General features: G+C 34.4%; 1 protein-coding gene and 1 long non-coding RNA gene across 3 annotated transcripts in view; one reads left to right on the top strand and one right to left on the bottom strand.

Annotated features, from left to right (window-relative positions):
* The window catches only part of LOC145938830 (uncharacterized), an 81,649-nt gene extending 80,336 nt beyond the window's left edge, over positions 1 to 1,313 (bottom strand). Inside the window, exon 1 of the long non-coding RNA XR_014425743.1 lies at positions 1,083 to 1,313. This is a non-coding gene — a long non-coding RNA (uncharacterized LOC145938830). The remainder of the gene's footprint in view (positions 1 to 1,082) is intronic.
* Positions 1 to 19,745, top strand: part of LOC145938828 (uncharacterized) — a 60,868-nt gene that overhangs the window by 37,457 nt on the left and 3,666 nt on the right. The window contains exons 2-5 of one of the 2 annotated variants that reach the window (XM_083042624.1): positions 16,058 to 16,281; positions 16,518 to 16,771; positions 18,584 to 18,756; positions 19,178 to 19,442. In XM_083042624.1, the coding sequence (XP_082898750.1) occupies positions 16,091 to 16,281; positions 16,518 to 16,771; positions 18,584 to 18,756; positions 19,178 to 19,442 (883 nt within the window). In that variant the 5' untranslated portion in view covers positions 16,058 to 16,090. Of the gene's footprint in view, positions 1 to 16,057; positions 16,282 to 16,517; positions 16,772 to 18,583; positions 18,757 to 19,162; positions 19,443 to 19,745 lie in introns of both variants that reach the window. The other variant, XM_083042623.1, reaches the window with a different exon arrangement.

Below are 19,745 nucleotides of genomic sequence, written 5' to 3'. Positions count from 1 at the left end.
TTTCTCCAGAAAAGAAATTTTTAGGCAGATTAATCTCTTTTTTCACGACGACTGAATCAGCTGATTGTCAGAAAGTCACTGTACCGCAGTACAATTTTATTCGTAGAATTTGATAAATCCTTATTAACATTTTTATCTATTATTACACATAATATGTATAAAATAATAATATTAAGTTAAAGCTTAAAGAAAAGTAGAAATAATTAATGTAATAATATTATACATTAGATGAAATAAATTATATAATGTGTAATCGTACTTTTAATTATTACTGCGATATAATTCATTATTTGTTCTGCTGTAATTTCTAATACAATTATTGCAATAAAGAACACATGATCTATTGTTTCTTTTACACATTTGTGCGAAGTGAAGCTGACCAATAACGAGGTCGGAAAAAATCGATGTCACGGATAAGTTCGAAGAGGATAAAACGTGCGATAAGAAATAGAGCGTTACGATGAGGTTTTTTTTTTTCTTTTGCAATACTTCGGTTAATGGTTTAAGCGCTTATGGTCATATCAGATATAGGTATCTATAGGTTTTCCCGGAGCCAAGCGCACTCATATATAGCGTATGTGTACACAGTACGCGTATTTCAGATTTACTGCTAGATTCGGCCGGTGTCTCGGACAATAAAAATAGCGATAAAAAGAGATCGTTATTACCGGGGAGTATTTTCAGCGAAATATACGCGACGATAAATCAGGGAGCGAAAGATTCGAGGCGCTTCACGACCGGTTCGCGAACGACACTTTAATTGTTTTGCCAAGGGTGTACGCAGATAAGTAACACGGGGAATTGTTAAACGAGGACGACGACGACGTGGAGGAAGCGACACGTCGAAACGTCATCTCGGAGAAAAGATTCCGGGAAGATCCATTTTACATGTATTTATGTCGCCTTTATCACAGCAGTTTAGCGCGGCAAAGGTTATGTCAGGTTAGGTTAGGTTTCAGAGGTCAGACAAGGTTTTACGGCGGTTGCGATATATTCGCAGCGCATAAATGATAATGAAAGCGTGTATCTTTCTTCCTTTCATACAAATATTCTACGAGCAATATTTTCTTTCACAGACTCACCCGCGATTCCGAGATCCGACATCTTGTCCGCATCGCGTCCCGATCGGCGCGAGTCTCTCACGATTAGATGCACACTTATACTTGAAACACTTACACTCGCGTCTTTAATTACTCGCGTCGATTAATCCTCGCGTACACGCGAACACGCGCACACACGCACGAAGAAATATCACGCATTTTTTCACGAGAGGATCGGGTAGAAAATCTCGTCGCGCGAGGAACCCGCCGTTCCTTCCCCGCCATTACTTTACTAACTTTACTTCTCTTTCTCTCTCCTTCTCTTTCGCTTCCCCCCCCCCACCCCTTCGCTTACACCGCTACGTGTCCACGTGATCATGTGGCGCGAATATAAACGCGAATAAATTTACTTCACAAGATTTATATTAACGGCTCGTCGAGGCTTATTTAAGTCGAATAGACATTGACATTAAAACTATAAGTGCACGTCGATCTATACCAGGTGTCCCATTTTAAAGGACCCACTCAAATATCTCATTGTCAGAAACACTGCGTTAAATCGAAAAATGTTTCCTACAAAAGTTGTAGGGTTTCGAGGGGGACATAACATAATAATATTCATTTGACTTTGGGCGGCATCTCCAAGGTGAAGTGAAGGTGAGAATTTGAAAGTGAGAAGGTGAATTTTGAAGAAAATAAAAAAATGCTTCAGATAAAAGTTGTTCAAATTAATTAGTAGAAAAAGATGTTATAATAAAAAATATGGGTTTCCATTTAAAAAATTTATTCTCACCTTCATTTGACCTTGGAGACGCCGTCCAAGGTCATATGAATATTACTATGTTATGTCCCCCTCGAAACCCTCTAACTTTTGTAGGAAACATTTTTTGATTTAACGCATTGTTTCTGAGATATTTGAGTGGGTCCTTTGAAATGGGACACCCGGTATATCCGACATATGCACGATGATGCGTTTATATGACGTATACTTAATAAAATAATTAATTTTATGCGTCATGCATTATCGATGAATTTAGAGCCGTCGATGACAGAAGCGGTGAAATCACAAGTAGATTTAATTATTATACAAGAGATTTAATATTAATATAAATAAAATAAGAGATTATATATACCACAGAATTTTAATAAATTCATATATGCACGAACGTGTGTGTTTGTGTTTGCTAGGATCTTCATATAAGCACCTGCGTCATCGCAGGTTTCTCGCACGATCTCGAGAGGAAAGAGGCGCGTGCCGAAACTGGACCACAAACTCTCGAGAGATCTTATCTGGTGTTTGCATCTACAGTCTCGGGTTACCGAAAGGCAGATCCCTGAGGCACCCCGGGGTAATCTTGGATGATACCTCTCACCGTCTCGCACATAATTTCTCAAGAACTCTGTTAATTGACCAGAGAGAGAGAGAGAGAGAGGCAGAGAAAAAGATAGGATAAGATGGATATCTACTTCCTCGTATAATTTCCGTACTGCCGAAATTTTTTTAATAACTTTCTCATCTTACAAAGAATTTTTTATTAGAATAGAATTCTATTTATTTTCCCGACTTTAGTACTTCGAATGTAATTTTCTACAATTCTCTACAATTAATGAAATATCTTTAAAAAACGAAAATAAAACTTCATGTTTTCTTAAGCTAATTTTATTTTAAGTAAAATTTTTTACAATAATTTTAAAAGATTAATGAGGGAATTTCAATCAGCTGTAATATGTATATTTATAATGCGTTAATTTCAATCAATTGTAATCTCTCACTGCACATAATTTTTCTTAATTAACCAGAGAAACAGAGAAGGAGAGAGAATAAGATGAATATCTTCTTCCTTGTAATTTCCGTACTACCGAAATTTTTTAAATAACTTTCTGATCTTAGAAAGAATTTTTTTATTAGAATAGAATTCTATTTATTTTCCCGACTTTATTACTTCGAATGTAATTTTCTACAATTCTCTAATATTGTATAATTTTTTGCAATAATTCTAAAAGATTAATGTGTGAATTTTAATTAGCTGTAATATGTATTTAATGCGTTAATTTCAATCAGCTGTAATCTCTCACCGCTCATAATTTTTCATAATTAACCAGAGAAACAGAGAAAGAGAGAAAATAAGATGGATATCTTCTTCCTCGTAATTTTCATATTGCCAACTTTTTTTAATACTTTCTGATCTTACAAAGAATTTTATTAGAATGAAATTCTATTTATTCTCGATTTTATTAATTCGAACATAATTTTCTACAACTCTCTAATATTGTTTTTAATTAAATATATATCTCTTTAAAAACACACAAAAAAGAAATGTCATATTGTTTAAACTAATTTTATTTTAAGTATAATTCTTTTTTTCAATAAAATTCTAGAAGATTAATTTCAATCACTGTAATATACTTATATCAGATTTGTTTTTCGAGTAACATCAAATTAGCGGCAAATATTTTTATACAGAATGAATCGCCTGTCAAATTAATTTATTGGCTTCTAATCTCGTCGCTTTCTGTCAAGCCTCTTTCACCTTCTTCTTTTCTATCATTGATTTCCTTCTTTCTCTCGAAAGGCTAAGAGAAAAAAGTCAAGAAAACACGCGACAAGATCACCTTGACTGTGGTTTTCGAAAAGAGACTCACGCGTGTAATCGAAAGATCTTCGTCTTCGTCTTCGTCTTCAATTTGCTAATCGTAGAAAAATTCTACCGGATTCGACCGCGTCGGTGAATTTACCTTTTTTTTCCCCCACAATTGCACATTTCCATAAATGTACTGTTGCCATATAATACAGATTTGCATATACATTGCGTACACAGAAAGAAGATAAAACGCTCACATCTCATCTTTGTTATCGCTGACACTTGTGCGAAAATTAAAGAGCCATTTCCCCAAGTTCCGGCGCACATTTTTTTCTCATGACATCCAAGGTACACGATTTGTGCCGGTTCGACGATCGATAGATCGTGACTGGAGTCTCTTTCCAGAGAAAAAGAGACCTCGTTTTATTTATTACGCGTCAAATTTACGGAACCGCGTCACGCAATTCCCGCATTTTTTCATACGTCACGCATATATTCGTACAGGAATAGGATTCGCGCAAATATCAGATATTGTTAACAAACAAATGCGGTGCTCTAAATACTTTTGTCTTAATCGCAACTTGCCAAGAAAATAAAAGGAGTTATCGTCAATAATGACTCTCGGTTAACAGTTTATATTTACATTTCGTGCATGATTGCTGTGCAGATAAAATCTTCGACTAATTATTTTGTAACTTATTGGAAGAGAGAGAGAGAGAAAAGAAGCTTAGACTCTTAAAAAAAAAAGAAATTAAATAAATAGAATAGATTGAGTTGCGTGCGCCATTGTTGACGTGATATTCGTTTACGTGTAACACAACGTAACAAATAATTCGACGATATCACGGAGGCAAGATAAGCTCCGGGCCTTCTCTGTGTCACCTCACTGAGATTGTGAGAAGAAAAAAAAGGAAAAAAAAAAAAAAAAACAATCGCGTATAGAGCAACGTGTGTGATTCGCGTGACTGTGAGAGCGTGCGAGAGTGTGTGCGGAGGGCCTACAAGAAAACCCTTCTACGCGGGTCGGCGCCGTGGCGCCTTCGGCACCAGCCGGTCCTCCTCGAGATGAGAGAGAACACATTCCCTCCTCCTGACGATGTACCAGAGTACTTCGTCGTAATCATCAGAGGCTCGTCCCTTCCACGAATGCCGGCCGGATTAAAGCTCCTCGCGATCGCGTTTGATCAGCGTTACACAAATAACGCGTCCCTTTATTCTAAGAATCAATAAGGGCGAGTATAAAAAATTTCTAAGAGTATTTGTTCTTGTGAAAAGTTTTTTCTTAAGATCTTCGGGATACAGATATCCAACTTACTTATCGCTCATGTTTTTCATTCGCATTATTTTCTCTCATGTTAGACCTAATATTATATAACATATATTATACATATAATAATTATTATTATATTATATAAATTAATAATATATAATATAATAATATATTATAATAATATTGTGTCAACTGACATATAGGCTATTAATTTAATGTTAAGATGAAATAACTATTTAATTTTTAGATGAAATAAACATATTCGCGTTTCAAAAAATGTAGAAAATAAATTTCCTCCCCGTTAATTTCTTTTATTATATTCATACATGTCCGAGAATGCTAAATAGGCCGCAATTTAAGCACAGTAGCTGTTTTCTACGCACCGTAAAGAGAGAAAGAAACATTGGGAGCCTCCTCTCCCGTGTCCCCCCTATTTGGTTCCTTTAACCGGTGTCCATTACCGATATATACCTGGTGCTATCGACATGGTGGCGTCGGACCCTTCTAACTCTCGTCGCAGACTCTCATCTAAATTCCGTGTGATCCCGTCGAGGACCGTGAAAAGTACGGCGCCGCGTTGATGTGGCGCCGTCGCCGCCTAACATCGAAACGCGATTATTTTCTCAACCGGTCTCCATTAGAAGATTCGATATTTTCCTCTCTGCTAAAAAGAGAGAAAGAGAGAAAGGAGAGATATGAAGAGAGAAAAAGCTCCCGTAGAATGTGTGTCAATCGTGCTCCGAAGAATTTATAATCGCCTTTAATTGCACGGACGATTTTTTTTTTTTTTTTTCGTATCATAATAAAGTTTAAAATACAAATATGTATGCGCGGGAATAATTTTTTCCTATCTTGCAAAAAGACGAACGATGACGACATATCTGAATGACACATAAAAAATGTATATGTGCATATTAATATCTCCGCGCTAAATGCATTTATTCAGCGCCGCATCAATTTTTCTCGGGGAATGTATTAACTGCATTTATATGCACTCCCGTTTATATTTAGTGCGTGTTTAAATTCATTTACGTGTCACTTTACATTTGTAACATTAAGATATATCATTCAAGATATTCGGTGATTTATTACAGGTACTACATGCATTAATTTACGATCTGCGTATAAATTATTTTTTTCTATAAATTATACTCGCGATTTCTCACAGATTTCTCGCGAATCCGTAAATATATCCGACGATATAAAAATTTCAAATAGACATCGAGAAATAACAGATGAGTCAAGACACAATGACTGGCGCATAAACAGATCGCTGTATAAATATGTAATTTACTTTAATAAAGGGAGTCAATTTTTTATCAATGTAACGAGCGTTGTAAATTAGAGCGACAAGCGCGCGTGTAATTAGTAAATCGCGCGAACAGGATTATTACTCTCTCGTTGAGCTAATGTTAAGTCTCGCGAATCATAAATCATAATCGCGCTTTAATAATAGCGAAAGAGAAAGAGAACATCCCGCGGCCGATATAATTACAAACACCATATCATCCGTCGCATGTACGCATATAACGAGCTCGTACGTAATAATAAGCGTAATCGCATCCGCATCTGCGAGAAATTTAAGCGTATTCTTTAAATGTGTATTTATTAAACAACTTTATTGGAGAGATAGCCGTTTCGTTTCTTGCCTTATTAGCGAACGAGAGACGGCAAATATAGTTTTATAACAAATACAAAATTCATATAAACAGAGATTCTTCAATTTTTTGATCTTCAATTTTTCGAATTCAATTTTTTGAATTCTAAGCTTTTAAAGAACAAATGTATAGAACAAATTCTTTACTCGCTCTTATACTAATCTCCTTTCTCTCCCCCAAAAATGCAGAAAACTGGATAAACAGCTGTTGATGAAAATGGAAAATTTGTGTCATGCGTCGTTTTATCTCGTAATTATCTCATCCCGATTGAACTGGTATTTTTTTAACGATAACCAAATATAGCTATGTCACTCGGAACGCAAGCAAAAACGCTCGGAGAAGCAGAATCACGCAATGCGTGGATAATAAATTAACTCCCATCCAGGATCGCGTGACACCTTTCACACCGATTACGCTGACGAAGTTTAAAATGAATAATAAAATCCTCGACGCGATATCTTTCAAAAGTTTTAATTTTTCTATCGCATGAAAAAATCACGACGACGTTTAAACAAATTTATATCCGCGAATAAAATTGTTTCTATAGTTTACATTTTCTTTCTATAAACTATAGGAATTATTTCATTCGTAGATATTTTGTTTAAGTTTAAAACATCGTCATGATTTTAGTACTGAATTATTTTAATGAGCGCAATAGTCCGATACTTTATATCATCATTTACGCGTCAAATTGATAACGAAATTCTCGTTTTGTTTGTCATCTCGTACGAGAATAAATTGATTTTGATTCATGTTTACAAGGTTGCGCGCTTTCCCACCACGTTGTCAGGCGATATCAAAATGACTCGGATATCGATAAGTTATGCTAATTTTATTACTGTCATTATAGAGTACGTGTGTGATATATACGTGTTTTTCTATCGCAAATTGAGATAAGCTACGTTACCACTTCTTACGCTCCGTCAAGCAATGTAACGTAATTAATGCCAATTAGAAAAGTTAATATTTATCACGTGGCTGCGAAAAATATCGCATAGTTGCTGGCAACCGGTCGGTTGCATTCGATAAAAGATTAATCCGTTAAACGGGTTGCTCTACAATGCATCTAAATACACATTTATATCATCTACATTTATGTTAATTTATTAATTTTATTTTTTATTTATTTTAATCTACATTTATAGCCATCGAAAGATCTATAAATATTATTTATTTATTCATTATAATATCTACTGAAAATAAATGAAAAAATAATTCGATGTTTTTCTCCATTTGATAAACGATTATAAATTATGATTCTGAGCTCTCTAAAATATTCCTCTTCAATAAATGATTTCATAAAAGAATTATGAAAAAAAAATAGAATTAATATTGAAAAACCTCACAAGTTTATGTATGTACGTGTGGAACTTTATATGACATTAAGAATTTGTAAACAAAGTCGCAAGTAGTAGAAGTATGAGAGTAGTCTATACGTCATTATCTAATTAAATACGACTACATGTATATCGGTAGTTATATCTGTACTGGAATTTCATGCGGGTTTTTCTTACTCTCGGTAAATTAATATGCTACAAAACTCTAGTAGTTGGTATCAGATATTGATTTTATAGCAGTGAACTTGAATTACTATACCGTCAGGATACTATGTAGTAATTCCTACTGGTTTTATCGCTAATAATAACATAATTTAATGCTTTTTAATGATTTTTTTTCAATTCTACCATATCGATCAAATGTGACATGTGCAACGATATACGATGTTTTTCTTTTTTTTTTTTTTTTGTAGATATTACGAGTTCAATGAACTAAAGTCTACGGCACAGGGTACGATTTTTCGTACTGGATTTGATAAGATTTAGTAAGATATTAGAAATGCTGTATTCTGATTGGTGTATTTTTAGTATGTTACTATATCTTATCAGATCCAGTACGAAAAATCGTACCGTGTGCCGTAGGCTTAAATTCCAAGTTGAAAATTATATTTCCACTTATTTGTTGAAAGAAGAGATACGCGCAGCTTCTTCTTTTTCTTTCTCTTTTTTTAAAAAACCTTGCATCATAATTTTATAAGTACATATATGATACAATAAAATATGATATAATAGATTATAATTAATTTTATAATTTTATTTTATAATTAATTAATACACGAGAATTTTCTCTTAAAATTTACCCTGAAAATTATGGTAATCATGGTACAATATGGTATGGAAAGAATTTTATGAGGATTTCTCTGATTAATATTTATCAGAATAAAAATAATAATATCTATCACAATAAAATATAAAACATGTTTGATTAATGTTACATAATTTTTAAACTGCATAATAAAATTAATCAAACATATTTTATATTTTATTGTGATAGATATTTTTTATTGTGATAAATTAAATATTAATCAGACAAATTCTCATAAAATTCTTTCCATATCATATTGTCCCACGATTACCATGATTTTCAGAGTAAATTCTAAGAGAAAATTCTCTCTGTGTAGAATTAATTCAAATTTCAATTACGGTATTTCGATGTGGGAAAAATTTCAAATTTCAAAATTGTTTTTAACTTAAAATCTATCTTCTTTCAATGAAAAAATGGAAAATAATAATAAACAGTACAGTTCCCGTCTCACCTTTTTTCGATCAATCTCGCGTTCGATCCGATCGATCATTATCCACTTTGCCACCTCAGCAGCTTAACGCGATCACACGCACGCCACGCGTCAATTTGCATATGCACGCACGACACACGCATACATACACGAGAGCTTTGGACCCGCCTACACGAGGTTCATTTCTGACCGCGATGGCCGCTATCGGTATCTTTGATTCCACGGTCGGAACCAAGCGCCGAAGGTGGAGACGCGTCTGCGCGTCTTCGTGTACCTCTCTCTTCCTGCCGCGGTGCCTTTATTCGCCGGACTTTATTCTGCGACTCTCTCTCTCCGACGTGTAGAGAAGACTATCATTCGAGCCCCACCCCACGGCGTGTTTGATCCCCCTTCCTTTTTCAGACCTGCGCGCTTCTTTGTTCTCTCTCTCTCTCGCAATCTCGTCGGTCTTCTCTCTCTTTCCTCACCCCTTGTTGTCACGACAATACCCCACTCTCTATGTACGGTGCGTTTAATTATGCATCCTGATAAAAAATATTTAAAAAATGCGAGAGGCTTTCGATAAATATATGTTTTGAGTTTAAACTTTTGATATTTTTCAACACATAATTTATAAATTAAATTTATAAATAAAAAATTTGCGAAATCGAAAAATTGTGTGATGACAATAGATTAGAATCAATAAGAAAGTATGCGTATGTTTCCTACGTAAATCTTCAGGATTTTTCCCTGCCTTCTTTTGTACAAATGCATCTCTTGGTGCAGTTCTCTCGCACGAACGATCATAAATTACTTATCCTTCGTTCCCTTCGGAGGTTGCTTTGTTGGACCTATTGCGAAGGGCTACGACTCGTGAAAGTACCAACTACGGCGGTACTTTAATCCTTTCCTTAGGGAACGCGAGACAATGGACCGACCGTGGGTGGCAAGGCGTATGAAAATTTAATATCTATTATCCTATCGTTATCTCACCTAGGGATGCTTATATTTCGTCAGGTATCGATATTCTCACTCATTCGATATCAAAACGTCACGAGTATCAACGTTATCTATCAATATAATTTATATAATTTATATAAAATATTAAATATATTATTATAAATAACAACTGTTATTATTAAGATAGAAAAATCATATATTTGCTTTCGAAGAAAGTATCAAGAACTCGTGAGTTTAATTAAGACATAAGAATAATGAGAAATTTATAAAAAATGTCAAAAACGAAAAGAGAATTTTTATTCATTCGATATCAAAACGAGAGTATCATTATTATGTATCAATATAATTTATATTAAATATTATTACATAATAATTATTATTATATTGAAATAAAAAGGTCATATATTTATCAATGACCGTGACTTTAATTAAGACGAAAGAATAATGAGAAATTAATAAAAAATGTCGAAAACGTAAGAGAATTCATTCGATATCAAAACACGACGAATATCAATATTATGTATCGATATAATTTATAATAAATATTATTACGATAAATATTATTACATAATAATTGTTATTATATTGAGATAAAAAGGCCGTGTATTTATTTTCGAAGAAAGATGCAATGATTCGTGACTTTAATTATGACAAAAGAGTAACTATTAAAAAATTAATAAAAAATTTCGAAAAGCATAAAATAATTGATATGTAAAAGTGTTTACAAGTTAAAATTTTGCTTCTATTTTCAATGTTTATTTTTTCACTTCAATGCCAAGAGACTGAAGTGAAAGGAAAAAAATGAAATTGTGAACGCTTTTGTCTCATATCTTATGTTTAGCGTGCATTCGCTTTCTTTAAGCTTCGTGACACAAGTACGTTCCATGCATCGTGCACCAAATGGAATGCATAGATACGGTGCGGATTTTCTTAAGGAAAGGACGCGTGTCCTGACAATGAGACTCGTGGGCGGCACAAGACTCGCGCACCGAAATGGACTTGGTGTGCGAAGGGAGATAACGATATGTATCGGGTGCTATTTTCGTTTCTAACAATACCGCGAGATAAATTCTTGACTCGCCGCGCTTGAATAGCACTAATAGTAAAATATCATCGTTAAATCCATATTGCGTCATAAAATCACGCGACAGAGCTTAACAGGCGCGCGTGGATGGAAATTATCTCTCAGCTGTAATTGCCAATTATCGCAAGCAATGCACTTACCATATATACTCGCTTAATCATCTCAATGCTATTTGCAATTATATAAAAATTGAGAGAAAACTATATATGTATATGTATATATTTATTATTTAATTTAACTTTTATAATAGATATTTTTTTCTATTCATTATAATTTTGTTCTTTATTTATTTATATTTTTATTTATATTATTTTGTTATGTATATCTATATTTTTTTTTAATATTTAATTAATTTAATTTAATTTTTATAATGTAAATATTTTTCTTTCTTGTGAGAAAATAGGGAATAGCGATGAGCGTACTTGATTAAATTTCAAAATTGTTTAATTTTTATAACATATTATTTTAAAATTTAATTAGCAAATTTTCGCTTTATTAATATTTTTTGACAGAAATCAGCTGATTAAAGCATTAATTTGCTAATTAATTTTTAAAATAATATGTTATAAAAATTAAAATAATAATATGTTTTAAATAATATGTTATAATAGTTTTGACAGTTATCAGCTGATTTCTGTCAAAAAATATTAATCAAGGGGATGATTACCTTCTTGATTAGGCACAATTACGATAACTTTGGCAACTCAATTTGATACATGTTTTTGATAGATTTTTTACGGAGAAAAAGAATGCCAACCACAATGCTCTACGATCAATAGTATTCGAGATATCGAATTTCCATGCAAAATGAGGTTCAACTCAAACCTATGTATGTAGTTTTTTAGTAGTGGAGCCCCCTCGCAGGAGAGACGGAACACACTGTCTCCACGCTTACACTTTTTAATGTGAAGTGAGGTTCCACATAGGTTTACAAATGTCATGAATTATATATAATTTTTGTGACACTGTATACATTTAATAGAACTAGTCGAATCATATATATATATATATATATATATATATATATATGTATATACTCGTCAAGGTCTTGCGTTGTTTATTAAATATGAACACAGAATTGTCATTGTTGTTCGCACATGCTTGCTGTCAGTTATTGAAGGTAGTCAATTACATTTATATAATCACACATTATGTGCACCGAAAATTCGATACCTCGAAAATTATTGATCGTAAAGCATTGTAGTTTGCGGCATTCTTTTTCTCGGTAAAAAACCTATCGAAATCATGTATCAAATTAAGGAGCCAAAATTATCGTAATTGTGCCTAATCAAGAAGGTATTAAAACATATTATTTATAACATATTACTATTTTAATTTGTTACCATATTATTATTTTAAAATTTAATTAGTAAATTAACGTTTTAATCAGCTGATTTCTGTCAAAAATATTAATCGAGTTTAAACAAACTTTATCTATAAATAATTACTGTTAGAATTGCTATTACTAAGGAAGAAACTTCGAGTTATGGAGGCTGTTTTTTTTTTATTACGGCATGAGTAAATGCGCACAAGGTTTTAATGAAATTGTCGAGGATTTGTTTCTCTGCATCGTGACCAATAATGCGTAACTTTGATACGTAAACTACTGCAAATATGTGATCCTTGGACATATCCAAATCACAACACTCTGTATTCGAGTACTGAAATCAATGTATAACCTTCCTCACGAAATTATAGTGTCGTGGTGAAACATAGCACGATGTCTCAGGAAATATTTATGTTTGTTACAAATGCGGTTGAATTATTCCAATAATACGCCTATACGAATACGTCAATTATACCATAGCGAAATTAAACAGTTGTCTGTTTAATATTGACTCGAGAGAAATTATAGTTATGAGTAAAAAAAATGTCGTTAACAATCCTGCAGGATAAAAATAATAAACCGAACAAAAATACAACAGGATAAAAATAATAAATTTGCACGAAACTTCATACATATTTCACCAGGTATATTTTTTATATAATATGTTTGAAATCGATAAATATATTAAAAATAATTGATGCTTGTCAAATAATATATTAAGCAGAAGCATACATATGTAATAAGAGAAAATGCCATAAAAATATTCAGAATTTATAAAATTTCACGCGATTGTTCTTATATTATCGCATTTAAGGATTGAAAATTTGCCTCAAGGCAACATACATCTCCTCTTTCGGGACTGCAATAGCAATTTGACGCTCTTTACGTACAACTCGACGTCAGGTCTCCAGAGAGACCGATTAGGTTTCGTTCGGCGAGCCCGAGGTACATCGAATACGATAAATGCGGATAATATATCTCGAATGGCGGAAATTGGTTGCCGAGCGATACATTCTTGCACGTATACACTCTCAATTACTATATACGATGTCGTACACCTAATATTCTTTTCATAGATACGACAGCCATTCATGCCTCGAAATAGCAATGATGCAGGAATGGAAAGAACGATTTGTCAAGTAGTGTAAAATAATATCGTCAAGTTGATAACGAATCATACTTTTATTAAGTTTTATTAAGTTTATATAAATTATTAAATTTAAATATATTATATATTAAAGATCGAATGCTCTATTGATAGCTCAAAAACCTACATGGTTTTGATGTGATAATATTAAATCTCGTAAATCAACTTAGGCAAACCTATGCAAACTGGTCTCTTATTTAATGTATGCACTTCTGCGTATTGAAGAAAAGTGTTTCGCGACTAACACTCGCACGAATGAGACGATAGACATCGATTATAAATAATCGCGAAATGCGCGCCCGCGTAATCTAATGAGGGAGGAGGGAGGAATAATAGATACGAGTAGATTCAAGTTCATTGTTCAATTTTCGATATTCCCGTTATACCTGTTATATATTCGCGCGATTTTAAAAGACATTTAGATTTTAGAGATATGCCGATATTTAATGAAGAAGTTTATATTATACCTATATGCCTATTTAATTTTTCGCAATAATTAGTTAAATATTAAATGAATAAAATAAATAATTAATAGACTCACCGGTCGAAGCATCGCCGTCTCGCCATTCATCCCGCGATGTTGGAAGATATCCGTTTGGAGAAACGTCTCACGACAAACACTCGAACTCGCGAAGCGACGAACGCCGATTTTATAAATAATCGCGAGATGCCCGACCGCGTAATCCAATGGGTAGATCGAGACGTTCGTTCGTCGCTAGATTCGACACTCCCGGCTTGTCACACGCGACACTTATCATAAACTGCGCGAAATACGTGTTTGGAGAAACGTCTCACGACAAACACTCGAACTCGCGAAGCGACGAACGCCGATTTTAAATAATCGCGAGATCCCCGACCGCGTAATCCAATAAGTAGATCGAGACGTTCGTTCGTCGCTATTAGATTCGACACTCCCGACTCGTCACACGCGACGTTCGAAGGTACCTGCGATACCTATCTCACGATTGCACTCGCGACTCGACACATCTGCAATGTAAATATTCGAGACATCAGATTATACGAAATATACAACACGTGTTTTGCATGTATACATTTAGCATCGAGAAACTGTCATCGCGAGGGTTAGCAGTTTGACAATTTATCCAGAATACAATTTTAAAAAATAATAATGTTTTAAATAATATGTTAGAATACTTTAAACTCGATTAATATTTTTGACAACTATCAGCTGATTTCTGTCAAAAAATATTAATAAAATTTAAAGTATTATAACATATTACTTACAACTTATTACTATTTTAATATTTTTAACATATTATTATTTACGCTTTAATCGGCTGATTTCTGTAAAAAAATATTAATCGAGTTTAAACAAACTTTATTATATATTTTTTTTTTAAATATCATTTTTTTAACATAAAATCAAAGAATGGTGCGCGCGTAGCGTTGTGTTGTTCTAGTTAATTTATATAGCAAAACATATGCGTTGATATCGACGTATAAATATAGCAAAAGATATTTCATACAGACGGAACTAATTGTAAGTATATTTTCGATCAATACTTTCGTTGACATCGCAGCATAAGCTGCACGCTTTGAAGTTTGAAAGGCTCTTACTCGAGTAAGTCGAAGGACTTCTAGTTCTTTTTCCGATTCGCGATCACGAAATCGTTCAGGCAAGACAAGAGAGAGAGAGAGAGTTCCCGTCGGCGACCATGACGAGATTCGGTATTTTTTCACGAGCATCCTTGGTCTCATGGGCGACCCAAGTCACGTTTGCTCGTCGTCGTTCATGACACTCCGACGGGATCTGAATGTGTTTATCGGCCAAAGGGACCATTAACATTATCTACCGCGCGGAATGTATTATTACTGTTTCCATATTATTATTCCCGTTTTTGTAACGATATATCTTTCCGCGGTAGCGAAATGAGATTGTAACCCTTTACAACGCGCAAAGCTCGCCTTATCTCGCGTCGCATCAGCGGCGATTGAGAAAATATTAACTTAAAATCAAGGACAGTCTTGCATCGCATTTTCAATTGTAATTTGTATAAAGAGTGAAGAAAATCCCTTCTTTGAGCAAAAATAAAAAAAAAATTGAAGTAAACATTACAAAAATATTATTCTATATTATTATTTGTATATACATATAAATTGTAGTCAAACACAATGACTGCCATGTTTCACTTTATTCAAAGAAATACATTTATTATTTACAAATTAGAAAACTTAACTGGAATTTTGATCTATGATATCTCAAAAATTAAACATCATAACGTAATAAATTTATTGCAAATAATGATCTGCTTTTGAAAAACTTTCCAAAATAATACACCTTATTTAATTCAAAATTTTCTTGCTCAGAAAACAAAGGATTTTTAAGGACCATTTTGGGCGTCACTCTTTATCGCGTGAATTTTAGAAGCTTTTAATAACGAATATTCACTTACCTTAGACATTTTCGTCTTTGACAGATGCCTCAGTGGTAGCTCTCGGTGGGAGAGAGGATGTTCCACGGGGGCGGAAGTAGCGGGTACGGCGCAAGTTCCGATTACCAGCAGTCCCAGCAGCAACAGCAGCAACAGCACGGTCAGCAACTCCAGGCACCGGTCTACGTTCCCTCGTCGAGGCCGGCGATCCCGTCCGCAGCCACGGCGGCGCAATATCATTCCTTCTCCACTTCACCCTCACCTGCATGGTAAAAATACACATCGATTTTTTATCTAAAAAAGTCTGAAATCTCTAATAACAATTAATGTTTCGATCAGATTAAGCATTATATACAATTAACATATTTTCTTAGAGCTGCTGATGCTAGTGGTCTAATGTTATAATGTTGCAACATATTGTATCTTAAAAACGCGATAAAACCGGAAGCCTAAGCAGAAGGGTAAGAGGATTAAATAAATAATAATATTAATTAATTGTCGAAAGGGAGAAGACGGCGTCCTGGCAACACGGAGTGGAGACATACGCGGCGCATCACGCGCTCGCCGGCCACGCGAGCGGAACCGCAGCGGCGATGGGCCCGCACGCCGGTCCGGGTCATCCGCACCCGGGTCACCCGCACGCGGCACATCCGCACTCAACCCTCGCCGCGGCCGCGCCCTTTTACGCACAAAACGTCGCGATGATGTCCTCGTGGCGCGCCTACGACAGCGCCGGCTTTCAGCGCGCCTCGCCTTATGGTTCGTACCTCGTATACATTTTGCAAAAGTTGTTGAGATATTATAAATATATTCTTGCGCAAGCGTATATTTTCGTCTGTCATTTTACACCGCAAATTACTGTAAAATCGTGACAAAAAAGAGAAATGTCACTTGGCTTTCGGTAAAAGGTACGGCTATAATATTTTCAAGAAGCGAAGTTAATATTTTATACATATATAATTACATATTTTTATTATTATTATATATCATAAAAATATAATTCAAATAATAACAATATAATATCATTATAGTATAAGATATAAAGAAAATCCTATAAAATAATACTAACTGAAAATATATATGTGACATAAAAAAGCACCGCTGATATGATTGAAATATATACCTTTTTTTTTCTTGAAAATATTATTGTCCTAACTTTTACATATGTATACATATTTTTGGAATAAAATAAAATAGACTCTTTATGAAATAAATTCACTGACTGAAAATAGTTATACGTGATGTAAAAGAATATTACTGATGCGACTAAATTACATGAACCCTTCTGCGGGTGAAAACGTATATCGCTCTTCGTTGGCGTGCATCACGCGTAAAGTCTTTAATGATAAACAAAAAGTTATGCGAACTGCCCGTATGCCGTGGCGATAAGATATACGTATGCATGCAATTTCCTATAGTGCGACGACGATTAGTTTATCGAAAACCGCAACACACGATATCGCGAACGCGAGATGGTTTTTTTTACCGTAGAAATTGCAAAGAAACTATTTCTATTATATATATCTAGCGCGATTTAAATTGAAATCTCTCTTTCTCTTTCTCTCTCTCTCTCTCTCTCTCTCTCTCTGGCCGAATTATATTTTTCTTATTCAAGAAATAAACTTCCGTTCTAATTATAAATATCGTACCCGCGCGATATATTTAAATACCGAAATAAATCGAATTAACGCGCGCGCGCGTATAAAGGGAGATACTGTGTGTGATTAACACCGACTTCGTGATAGCACCGTTTTACGGAACGGAAAACGCAATGGGGAGAGCACTGGAGAGAAAGAAACTACTTTTCTCGCGGATGCTGCTGCTCTCGCCGTCACGCCGGGCCATGTGCGATGGATAAGTGATAGCGGCGCCTTTGAAGTGAGCCGGGTCGATCTCGCGGTCAAGTGTTTTACAGTAGTGATGGGGAAGAGAGGATAGGGAAATCGGTTCACAGAGCGCGCGGATGCTTTCTCCGAAGAGAAGTGCGAGAATCGCGGTCCGTCGCACTCTCTGTTCCGTCTAACTTTAAATCCCGCATCCTCGAGACCAGATAAAAGACGCAAGAGAGCGGTCTTATCCTGTCAGCCCGACGCGCCGCAAAGACGATCCCCTCCGATTTATGAGAAGAGCGAATGAAATTAGAATAAAAAGTAAAGTGGTAGAAAGAGTTAACGTCATTCCATTAAAAAATTTTTTTTCGCACTTTTGATGTTCTTAAATTTCTTTTAATGTACAAAAGCTTTTAATTTCGAATAAAGTTTCAGAGCTTGATATAATCCGCGGTCAAGATTTTAAATTATACAATAATTGTGTGTGTGTAAAGTCGATCGTAATGATACTATCGTTAACACAGGTCTGCACAATTTTACGATCTAGAAAAAAAAAAGAGTAGTTTCCTATAATTTTTTTGTGCGCTGAATTAAAAATTTGCAAGTCAAAATAGCCTTTATGCAACTCCATTTTCGAGAAAAATGGGATTGCATAAAAAATATAGGAAATTATTATTTTTTTCCAAACCGCCAAAAAAAGTATAAAATTATACAGACTTAATCGATCGAAAATTATTTGCAGACACCGCGATGGATTTTCAATTCGGTGAGGGTCGCGAATGCGTGAATTGCGGGGCGATATCGACGCCGCTCTGGCGAAGGGACGGCACTGGCCATTATCTTTGCAACGCATGCGGACTTTATCACAAGATGAACGGCATGAACAGGCCGCTCATCAAGCCCTCGAAACGCCTGGTAAGTTCATCCATAAATGATCATACGAAATTTCATTAATATATGTGCCTACTTTTGTCGAGAGTTATTTTTTTACGCCAAAAAAAATGATGTAATATTAGGAATGTCTCCTATATAGAATGTCTGCGAAGAATCCGGCCAAATTTTTAATTTAAAAAAAATTGAAAAACGAATGTCATATCAAGAATACATCTACAAATATTTTTATAAATATATGAAATTAAAATTATATAGTTGTTTATATAGTTAATTATGTAATTGAAACAATTATATAGTTAGTGCATTCTCTCTCATGTATTAATAGAATACAATTGAAAAAAAAAGATCTGGGTTAAATTTTTGTTAAGAATATTTCGTTAATAACAAACCTCGAACAGCATCGGCATGTGCGTTACAAATGGGTCAGATGTCGGAATTTCAGACTGCGACGAGACGACTCGGGCTGTGCTGCACAAACTGCGGCACCCGCACCACCACGTTGTGGAGGCGCAACAACGAGGGCGAGCCGGTGTGTAATGCCTGCGGATTGTACTTCAAATTGCACGGGGTCAATAGGCCGCTTGCCATGCGAAAGGACGGTATACAGACGAGGAAGAGGAAGCCGAAGAAGACCCCGGAGTCGAATGCCAGGTCGTCTACGGGGGATCATGAAACCACCACCTCGACCACATCCTCACCTTCCACAGGTCTCTACAGACCTGTAGATGTTACATTTTTTCTCTATAACAGAAAGATATATAAAATATTTAAAAATTCAAAATTCAAAATATAGACAATAAATTTTATATATTGTAGTTATATATCTTAATTTTTTAAATATAAATATAAATAAGAATAGTTTTAATTATGTAATTCATCATTCACATTTTCAGAAACTTGCCTTTTAATATTAAATTAAAATTATTGCACGTAATAAAATTAATTATTAATAAATATAAGAATAATTAATAAAATTAATTCTTACATTTATTAATAATTAATTGTATAAA

This window comes from Prenolepis imparis, unplaced genomic scaffold (assembly GCF_030444845.1).
Source record: "Prenolepis imparis isolate NDT839.2.m4 unplaced genomic scaffold, iyPreImpa1.0 SCAF_7, whole genome shotgun sequence".
In the NCBI taxonomy this organism is placed as follows: domain Eukaryota; kingdom Metazoa; phylum Arthropoda; class Insecta; order Hymenoptera; family Formicidae; genus Prenolepis; species Prenolepis imparis.
This window is presented reverse-complemented; position numbering and strand designations above follow the sequence as displayed.